General features: G+C 56.8%; 1 protein-coding gene across 1 annotated transcript; it reads right to left on the reverse strand.

Moving 5' to 3' along the window:
• Nucleotides 1-271: 271 nt before the first annotated feature.
• GGCX (gamma-glutamyl carboxylase) lies at nucleotides 272-9663 on the reverse strand. Its single transcript, XM_038753940.1, has 15 exons — nucleotides 9597-9663; nucleotides 7361-7531; nucleotides 6333-6491; nucleotides 5699-5864; nucleotides 4793-4871; nucleotides 4450-4556; nucleotides 4058-4221; nucleotides 3576-3838; nucleotides 3350-3481; nucleotides 2909-3060; nucleotides 1924-2093; nucleotides 1512-1642; nucleotides 1142-1289; nucleotides 833-1028; nucleotides 272-599 (listed from the first exon to the last, which is right to left on the reverse strand). Exons 1-15 carry the CDS (start codon nucleotides 9619-9621, stop codon nucleotides 389-391), a joined length of 2274 nt encoding a protein of 757 aa, XP_038609868.1. The 5' UTR covers nucleotides 9622-9663; the 3' UTR covers nucleotides 272-388.
• Nucleotides 9664-10458: the final 795 nt, after the last annotated feature.

Consider the following 10458-nt stretch of genomic DNA (forward strand, 5'->3'; position numbering starts at 1 on the left):
TGATGCCTAAGATTGGGATTACTTGAGGAGGGTGGGGAGAGGGAGTTAGTTCCAGATGGATATAGGCAGCTTAGAGCTAGCCCAATTTGGTCATGGCTGCGTGGAGACAATGCAGTTTCCAGCGAGAGACCACCTCACTCGCTCAACCAATCGCCTGTGCTGTAAGGAAGCCGTAGTAGCTCCCAGCACAATGGTCTTGCGCTTCCGCTCTTGCATCAGCTGTGTAGCTGCCCTACCTTACGGCACAATTAAAAATCACAGGCTACAAAGGGCCATTTATTGTGAGAGAGAAGCCTGCTCCTGGGATGGGGGGGGAAGGGCTTAAAAAATGAGTCTAAAAATTCTCCCACCCACCTACCCTGAGGGGGCGAGGGGCAGGCCAACCCCATCAAAGCTCCGACCGGGTGGCTGTTGGGCCAGGGGCTGGTTTTGGATCTGGGGAGTCAGAGTCCAAGGGGGGAGACTCCGGTGCCTCCGGATCCGAGGCAGCCGCCGTTTCGAAAGGCCGCAAGTTGGCATAGGCCACTTCCTGGGCCAGCTGGTCCAGGGAGGGGCGGCCTAGCAGGAGATTGCGCAGGGAGATGGAAGTCATCAGGAAGCTGAGAGGAGAAGGAAGAGGGGAGTTAAGGGGGAAGGGATGAGAAGCAGAGTGGCTGAGCCTTTCCCACTCCCCCCAACCACCTTGTCATTCAGCCTTCACTCAGCCCCGCCCGTGAGGAAGGACACACTAGCTCCCAGCTCCTTAGAGGATCGGCCCCATCCTGGCCCATTGGCGGTCCTGCCGCGCAAGGGGGCAGGGGTCAGACAGAAGAAACGGCAGGCAAGCGCTGACCTGCGTCGGAAGATGTATAGTTTTCGCAGCAGGAAGCGGGTCAGTCGCTCGTGAAAAGGGGCCGCGTGCCGGCGCTGAATCTCCTGCAGACGCCGCTGCCGCCGCAGGAAGGTCTGAACCAGAGGGGGGGGCTCGGGGCCACCTTTCACCTCCCCCTCCAGTAGGGGAAGCAGCTCAGGGGGCAGTGGGCCAGTCTCTGCATCACGAAGGGAGGAGGAGGACGACGGGAAGGTGGTTAGCATCGGGGTGGGGAGGGCCCCCCTGCCCTGGCTCGCCCCGGCCCAGTCTCCCCGTGAACCACGTGCTCACCGCTTCCGTTCTCCACTTTCTCCTTCAGCTCCTGGAGCCGGGCCAGGTCTCGCTCCAGGGCCAGCTCCGTCGTGTTCACAAAGACGTACATGTAGCAGGAGGGGCCGTCTGACACCGTGTGGACCTTGTGATACTCGCCAGGGGGCAGCTGGTAAGGGACAAGGCAACAGGGGTAACAACCCACACCCTGTAGCTGCCCCTTGGTCCCCCAGAAGCCGTGCCCTCTACTTGCCAGGGCACACTAGGCGAGGGGTGAAGGGGGAGAGGTCAAAGACTCAGACATTCCTACCTGTTTCCGAGAACATGGCACTTAACTGCGGGCTCAGTGCCCCCGCCTCTCTGGCCACCCTGGGGGGGCCGGGCCCAATACCTGCAGCCGATCCCCTTCTTGTAGGGAGTGGTTCTTCTGCTCTGACAGCAACTCCACAGTCACCTTCCCCTGCAGCAGCTGGATGCTGGTGTTCCCCAAGTCCTCACTCACAAAGTTCTCCAGGTGCAGTCCTGCTCGGGCACAGAGGACGGGGCTCGGGGCGTGGGGCTTACCCTCCCGGGAGGAAAGGAATCACCTTTACCCTCACTGCCACCCCAACTCAGACCCTCCTTTCCCAGCCACACGGCCCAGAGCCCCCAACTGCCCGTCTGGTCACGGGGCCCAGTGCCCCCAACTGCCTGCTCACCCACTGGGCTTACAACGTCCAACTACCTCCAGGGTTCCAGACCCTCACCCCCTTAGCCAAAAATGGGAGGGCCGCTGGGGCAGACCTCCCCTACCTCGGCCGTACCAGGGAAGTCGGCAATGAAGACCACCTCGGTGTGGTTATCCAGGCCACCCTCGATCTCCTGGAATTTGGCCCTCCACGGAGACAGGTCCAGGAGCAGCGGCTGCAGCCAGGGCGTCGGACGGAATGGGGACCAGGTGGCCTTGACGACATCCACCCGAGGGTCAAACAGCCTGAGGTCAAGAGAGAGAGTTATCTGCCCTTCCACCGGGACTCTGCACTGGAGCAAGGGGGAGGGCCACCAGACCATGACAGACTTGGGCCTTGGGCTTCTGGCCTGGCCAAGGAGGAAGGCAGAAGGCTTCCAAGGGCTTGGTTGAGTTTTCCCTTCTTGAGTAGTACTGTCTCCTGCTGGCAGCACCCACACGGCCAGCAATGGCCAAGGAACCAGGACCCCAGTCCAGCGGCCCGCTCCAGACTGGCGTCCAAACACCGGGGTGGACTGGCCACGGTTCAGTTTGCAAGGCCCGGCAGGGATTTTGGCTGGTTGCCAGTGGTGCTATTGGGCCCCGGAGGGATGAGTGCCCTGGGGGTCTCAGCCCCGCCCATGGCCTGATCCCCACGGGGTAGGTGGGGGAGACCTGCAGAGGCTGGGGTCGGAGGGTGACAGGTAATAATAATAATAATGTTCGTATTTATTAAGCACTTACTATGTGCAAAGCACTGTTCTAAGCGCTGGAGTAGATACAAGGTAATCAGTCCCACGTGGGGCTCACAGTCTTCATCCCCATTTTACAGAAGAGGGAACTGAGGCCCAGAGAAGTGACTTGCCCAAAGTCACACAGCTGACAAGTGGCAGAGCCGGAATTTGAACCCACAACCTCTGACTCCAAAGCCTGTGCTCTTTCCACTGAGCCACGCCGCTTCAGGTCACCCGGATCCAGTCCAGCCCGATGGGATTTGGGTTTGGGGCGGCCCAGTCCCTGCCGACTGTCTCCCCTGCCCTCCCGACTTGGCCTCTCCTGTCCCGTCCAGCCTCAGGCCCCACCTCTGCTGGAAGCGGTCGTTGATGGAAACCCAGACGTCGAAGTAGATCTGGGGCTCGGAGACATTGTAGTTGGGCAGCAGCTGGCTCAGGCAGGCGGCGTACTGCTTCAGCATATCTGCGTGGTCCTTCCAGCGCCGGCTCTGGGTAAACACCTGTCCGGACCCCGACGTCAGCCCTGGCCGCCCTCGCCACCCACTACCGGGCCCGCTCCAGCCTGCTGGCGGAGAGGAGGCACCCGGGGCCTCTGCCCACTGAACTGGCAACTTGGGGGCTGGGCTCGAGCACTTATTATAGTGCACCAGCAGCTGTTGTCTGTGTTTGATAAACAGCATTACGCTCCCCAGGGTCGGGGAATTCAGTCAGTGGGCAGAGTAGGACAGGGGAAGAGGCTAGATGGCAGAGCCATCCGTGGGATGGCACATGGGTCGGTGGGGAGCTCACCCCGGGGTTGAGGTACCCCAGCTTGCCGGTGAGCCCATCGCGGTAGGTGATTTTGACATGTTGGTGGAAGCGGGAGTGTACCATCATGTCCCAGGAATAGCCGTACAGCCCGTTCGTCCAGTTGTTGTAGCCCTGGGTGGGGGGGAGAGAAGGGAGGGGTCGCTCTGGGAGCCGGGGTCCTCCCTCCTCCCCGCCGGCACCCCAGCTCCCCGACCCTGACCGCTACCTGGGTGAGGAAGTGGGAGTAGGGCAGGAAGAGCTGCTCCAGGATGTAGAGCAGCGTGAAGGCGGCCCCCAGCCGCTGCCGCCAACCTGGCCTCTGGCGGCCTCCCCTGCCCCCCTTATAGACGCAGGAGGCACTGCGCTCCGGGGGGGCCGCGGCCGGCAGCAGGCCCCGGAGCCAGTGAGGAGAGCGGGCTGCCAACCGCCGGGGCCAGTCTGGAGAGCAGAACAGGGGGCTGCTGGCCAGCATGACGTAGGGGAACATGCCTGCGACAGCAGAGGGGATGGCTTCAGGTGGGGGGGCTTTATCTAGGGCCTCCTGGAGCCCTTCGCTTCCCCGGGGCCACCCCCGCAGCGTGAAATGGCCAGCCCACCGATATTCAGTGTCCAAGCCCAGTTCCCCATCCCCATTCGGCCTTTCCCTGACGTTGGGACCAACTGCCCCACCCTGAAGCCCAGGCCCCCGAAACCACCCGGGGCCCTGACCGATGCTGAAGAGCTGCGAGTTCATGCAGTGGAAGTAGGAGACGAAAAAAAGACCGACGGGCCGCGAGGCGTCGAAAAACAGCAGGAATCCGGCCGAGAGGTCCAGCACCAGCCCACCCCCGTGCACCACCAGAAGGTTGGTCATCTCTTCCGACAGCACCAGCCTGGGGATACCAGGGTATGAGGCTGGGGGCTGAGGGGAAGAGGGACCCTGGGCCGTCTCCACCCCAGAAGGAGCCACGAGGCCCGGGCTCCCCCAGTAGTGGACAGAGGAGTTTAGCGGCCCAGCAGCCCTGGGAATCCGGGGGACTGGGAAGGGGCGGTGGGAGTAACCGCAGGCCCGCCTTCTCCCACCCGGGGCCGGACCCCTTCTCCAGCCCCCCAGCTCTCACTTGAAGGGGCTGAAGAGCCAGTGCCGGGACAGGGAGCTCATTGAGTAGCCGCCAACCCAGTCAGCGTCAAGTTTCTTCACCCCGGCGATGAAGTACACGATGAAGATCTGCGATCGTGACCCGGGACGGGCAGTTACGAGCCTGCACAGATTGGTGGGGAGGGAGGGGCGACCGGGCCGGGGGAACTGGGAAGTCTAGGGAGGGCTGGGGCTCAGGAAGGCTTTAGGGGTCATCCCTCCTCCCACCATGCTTCCTTCAAAAGGAATAGGACCATGACCGGGAGTAGCCGCTGGGCTGGAGGCTGGTGGGGAGCAGGGAGTGAGGAGAGGGGTCCCTGGCAGACCTGGCTGCGCAGGACAGTGTAGTTCCAGAGCGGGACATGCACGTTCCTCTTCCGGGAGTTCCGCAGGCCATCCAGGGACCTGGGGCCAAGGAGAAAGGGAGGAAAGGAGGACAGGAAGGCGGAGATGAGGGCCGAAGGGCTTCTTGGTGCCAACCCTTCCATAGCCCTGATCCCCCTGCCCTCCCTTGTTTGTCTCTAGGATGTATGCAGTGCTCCGCAAGGAACTGCCCAGACAGGTGGGTTAGGCGGCAGAGTCAGCCCAGGCCATGGGGATGGCAAGCCCTTGGGGCCAGCTCAGCCCACTGCACTGGTGAGAGCAAACCGTCTCTAATTAGCCTCTCTCATTCAAGAACCCTGCCCCACTCAGGCCCAGCCGGCCGGACTTCCGAAAACACATCCAGAAGCCCCCATGTCCCCCCCACCCTCTCCTGGACCCTAGATCCCACAATCACTCAGAAGCAGCGGGTAAGACTGTCCTGCAAGTTCTAAAATACCCGTCTTCCTCCTCCTCACCCTGCCTGCCCCTCTCATCAGGGACTTTGGGTGTTGTTTCCATGAAACCTCAGAATTCATTCAAGCCACAATTTGAATACCCTATTCATTAAGCATTGACTCAAGTACCTATCCCCCTTTCCTTCTCCTTCCTAATCGTAATTTATTTTAGCATCCGTCTCTCACACAAGACTGTAACCTCCTTAAGAACAGGGATCTTATCCTCTTCCAAGCACTTAGTACAGTGCTCTGGGCCCACAGTAGATGCTCAATAAGTCTGACTGACTGACTGAATATGCAACCGTGTTGAGCCAAGCCTCTTTGTCAGCACAGACCAGCGACTTAATGGCCTCCTGTGTCCGCCTCCCCATCCCTAACCCACCCCCCGCCAGTCCCGCCCCGGAATCGCCATACCAGTAGCGGTTGGCATCCGTCAGTGCCAGCTGGAAGGCCAGAAGTCCATACAGGTAAGAGTGGTTGTTCCAAGTGGTCTTGTCCAGCAGAAACACGTACCAGTATGGCAGTAGGAACAGCAGACAGCTCAGGCGGTACCACAGGCCCAGCATCATGCCCAAGGCCCCTAGAATTCAATGACCAGAGTCAAGGGGTCACCGTGCCCGGGGCCTGGAGACGGGGAGCACAGCTCACTAGGTTGTAAGCTCCTTGAAAGCAGGGATCACAATCAACCAACTTTATTGTACTGTACTCTACCAAGCCCTTAGTACAATGCTCTGCAAGCAGTAAGCACTCAATAAATGCCACTGATTGACTGATGGCTCAGTGAAGGGGCAGAGTAAGGCGGTAGGGACCAAGCCCCTCTCTGCCCTCCTGCCCCCCAACAAGGTTCAGCCCCACCCCACCCCTAGAGCCCTCAGTCTCCCTCTCTGTGTAGACTGTAAGCTCCTTATGGGCAGGGAACGTGTCTACCAACGCTACTGCATCGTATTCTTCCAAGTGCTTAGTGCAGCGCTCTGCACACAGTAAGCACCTCAATAAACAGCACTGATTGACTGATCGATCGATCGATCGATCTTCAGGCTCCCCTCACCCAACAGCATGATAGTGTAGATGAGGTACATCCAGTCGAGGGGCAGTGGCTGCAGAATATCCAGCAGCGGGAACCGGCACACCTCCAGTCCCTCCAGGTACCGGTGGTCCAAGGAGCTGAGGCCCCGCTCCTGAGGGATGTCCAGCACCATCAGGAATCCTGGAAAGATGGGGGGGGGGGGGGGTCACAGGGAGATCTGGAGAAGCAGCGTGGCTCAGTGGAAAGAGCCCGGGCTTTGGAGTCAGAGTTCTTGGGTTCAAATCCCTGCTCTGCCAATTGTCAGCTGTGTGACTTTGGGCAAGTCACTTCACTTCTCTGTGCCTCAGTTACCTCATCTGTAAAATGGGGATTAAGACTGTGAGCCCCATGAGGGACAACCTGATCACCCTGTAACCTCCCCAGCGCTTAGAACAGTGCTTTGCACATAGTAAGTGCTTAATAAATGCCATTATTATTATTATTATTATTATCTGGCCCCACATAGGGTCGAGGGATCAGAGCTGTTTTCTCTTTTGCAGGGGGAGGGGGGAGGCTTGCTTGGCCAAGGGGCAGACTCTGCCTAGGGAGGGTGGTAGGCCCCTCCTCCCCTCCCCCCATCTCTCTTTCCCTCCCACCTCCCTTTCTTTGCCATCTGAGGGCAAAGTCCCTCGGTCTCCGGCCACGGGGTCAGAGGATCTGAACAAATGATTCGGGCCCGGGCCCTGCCACCCCCTGACTCCACCGAAGTCAGGGGAAGCAGCGTGGCTCAGTGAAAAGAGCACAGGCTTTGCAGTCAGAGGTCAGCGGTTCAAATCCCGGCTCCACCGCTTGTCAGCTGTGTGGCTTTGGGCAAGTCACTTCACTTCTCTGTGCCTCAGTTCCCTCACGTGTAAAATGGGGATTAAGACTGTGAGCCCCACGTGGGACAACCTGATCACCCTGTAAACTCCCCAGCGCTGAGAACAGTGCTTCGCACACAGTAAGCGCTTAATAAATGCCATCATCATCATCATCACCGGAGCGGGGAGGGGGGGCTGACCCCGACTCACCGAAGAGGAAGCGGAAGACACCGAGGCTCGCGGGGTCGGTGGGGCGGCTGAGCAGGGTCACCAGCCTTGACCAGCCGGATATGTCTGACCACTCGAAGCCGAGCAGCCTCTTCATGGGGCTCGGCTGACCGGGCCCCGGGGTCCGGCCAGTCCGGCCCCGCCGCGGGGCCTCTGACAAGGCACCAATCAATCAATCAATCAATAAATCGTATTTATTGAGCACTTACTGTGTGCAGAGCACAGTACTAAGCATTTGGGAAGTCCAAGTTGGCAACATCTAGAGACGGTCCCTACCCAACAGCGGGCTCACATTCATTCACTCATTCAATCGTATTTATTGAGCGCTTACTTTGTGCAGAGCACTGTATTAAGCGCTTGGGAAGTCCAAGTTGGCAATATATAGAGACGGTCCCTACCCAACAACGGGCTCACAGTCTAGAAGGGGTAGACAGACAACAAAACAAAATACGTGGATGGGTGTCAAGCCATCAGAATAAATAGAAGTAAAGCTAGATGCACATAGCTGGCAGTCTAGAGGGGGAGACAGACATTAAAACACATTATGATATGTACATTGTGCTCTTCCAAGTCCCTAGTACAATGCTCTGCACACAGAAAACACTCATTAAATATAACTGATTGATCAGAGCTGAGGTTGGGGTGAAGATCAAGTGTTTAAAGGATAATTTACATATATTTCCATGTTTAGATGGGCAACCAGGGAACAAAACCAACCATATTAGCAAACTAAAATAAATAGAATAGATACGTACAAGTAAAATAGAGTAATAAATATGTACACACATATATACAGGGGCTGTGGGGAAGGGAAGGAGGTAAGACGGGGGGATGGAAAGGGGGATGAGGGGGAGACCAGAGGGGTGGGGGGGTGGAGTCACCAGGTAGCCAGCCCCCCACCCAACTCTAAGGATCCGGGCCTAGGACCCCCCTCGTTTTCCCGGGGTGCCCCCTCCCTTAGGGACTGTCTCTATAAGTTGCCAGCTTGTCACCATCATCATCAATCGTATTTATTGAGCGCTTACTGTGTGCAGAGCACTGGACTAAGCGCTTGGGAAGTACAAGTTGTTAACATATAGAGACAGTCCCTACCCAGCAGTGGGCTCACAGTCTAAAAGGGGGAGGCAGAGAACAAAACCAAACATACTAACAAAATAAAATAAATAGAATAGATATGTACAAGTAAAATAAATAGAGTAATAAATATGTACAAACATATATACAGGTGCTGTGGGGAAGGGAAGGAGGTAAGATGGGGGGGATGGAGAGGGGGAGAGGAAGGAAAGGGCTTGTACTTCCCAAGCGCTTAGTACAGTGCTCTGCACACAGTAAGCGCTCAATAAATACGATTTTTAGATTGTAGTTTAATTTAATTTAATTGTATTTTAGACTTTTAGACTGTGAGCCCACCGTTGGGTAGGGACTGTCTCTCTATGTTGCCAATTTGTACTTCCCAAGCGCTTAGTCCAGTGCTCTGCACACAGTAAGCGCTCAATAAATACGATTGATTGTATTTTAGATTGATTGTAATTTAATTTAATTTAATTTGATTGTATTTTAGACTTTTAGACTGTGAGCCCACTGTTGGGTAGGGACTGTCTCTCTACGTTGCCAATTTGTACTTCCCAAGCGCTTAGTCCAGTGCTCTGCACACAGTAAGCGCTCAATAAATACGATTGATTGTATTTTAGATTGTAGTTTAATTTAATTTGATTGTATTTTAGACTTTTAGACTGTGAGCCCACTGTTGGGTAGGGACTGTCTCTATACGTTGCCAATTTGTACTTCCCAAGCGCTTAGTCCAGTGCTCTGCACACAGTAAGCGCTCAATAAATACGATTGATTGTATTTTAGATTGATTGTAATTTAATGTAATTTAATGTAATTTGATTGTATTTTAGACTTTTAGACTGTGAGCCCAAAGTTGGGTAGGGACTGTCTCTATACGTTGCCAATTTGTACTTCCCAAGCGCTTAGTCCAGTGCTCTGCACATAGTAAGCGGTCAATAAATACGATTGATGATGATGATGGATGATTGATTGATTGATTGAGTCCCCGTGCCCCCTTTCTTCCCTGAGGGGTCCGGGGTGCTGTCCCCGGGGCGCCCCGTCCTTCCCCTTCCCTCAGGAAGGCGAGGGACGCGGGCGCGCGCGCGCGGGGGCTCGGGCGCGCGCGCGGGGCTCGGGCGCGCGCTTGGGCCCGGGGGTCTCGCGCTACCTGTTGTCGGGTCTCGCGCCTCCATCCCCTCCACGGCGCGCGGGCTTGGGCCGGGGGCCCCCCGCGCGTTGCCAGGAGACCCCGAAAAGGGGGCGGGGCCTGGAGGAAGGGGGCGGGGCCTCCCGCCCCGAGACACGTAAACACCCTCGGCGGCGGGGGGGGGGGAGGAGTCCGACTGTCGCAACGGCCTGCCTTCGAACGGGGATGCTTTACGGCCGCCCTGTCACCTCAAGGCCTGTCAGCCTGACTGGACGGGCCGCGGGGGAGCTAAGCGGGGAGGGGGAGATTCATTCATTCATTCATTCATTCAGTCGTATTTATTGAGCGCCTATTGTGTGCGGAGCACTGTACTAAACGCTTGGGAACTACAAGTTCCCAAGAGAAGCAGCGTGGCTCAGTGGGAAAGAGCCCGGGCTTTGGGACTGAGCCCCTTCCTTCCTCTCCCCCCACCTCCAACCCCCCCACCTTACCTCCTTCCCTTCCCCACAGCACCTGTTTATATGTATATATGTTTGTACATATTTATTACTCTATTTTACTTGTACATATCTATTGTATTTTACTTTGTTAGTCTGTTTGGTTTTGTTCTCTGTCTCCCCCTTTTAGACTGTGAGCCCACTGTTGGGTAGGGACTGTCTCTATATGTTGCCAACTTCCCAAGCGCTTAGTACAGTGCTTTGCACACAGCGCTCAATAAATACGATTGATTCATTCATTCAATCGTATTTATTGAGCGCTTACTGTGGGCAGAGCACTGGACTAAGCGCTTGGGAACTACAAGTTGGTAACATACAGAGACGGCACCTACCCAATAGCGGGCTCACAATCTCTCCCCCTCATCTTACCTCCTTCCCCACAGCAC

Source organism: Tachyglossus aculeatus, chromosome 11, assembly GCF_015852505.1.
Source record: "Tachyglossus aculeatus isolate mTacAcu1 chromosome 11, mTacAcu1.pri, whole genome shotgun sequence".
Lineage (NCBI taxonomy): Eukaryota > Metazoa > Chordata > Mammalia > Monotremata > Tachyglossidae > Tachyglossus > Tachyglossus aculeatus.

Bases quoted from the DNA above. Each gene is read 5' to 3' on its own strand.
- GGCX (XM_038753940.1), bottom strand. From the start codon at position 9,621: ATGGAGGCGCGAGACCCGACAACAG. The intron at 7,532-9,596 runs GTAGCGCGAGAC...GTGCCTTGTCAG, and splicing joins GGCGCGAGACCCGACAACAG to AGGCCCCGCGGCGGGGCCGG. The intron at 4,557-4,792 runs GTCTGCCAGGGA...TCACGATCGCAG, and splicing joins ACACTGTCCTGCGCAGCCAG to ATCTTCATCGTGTACTTCAT.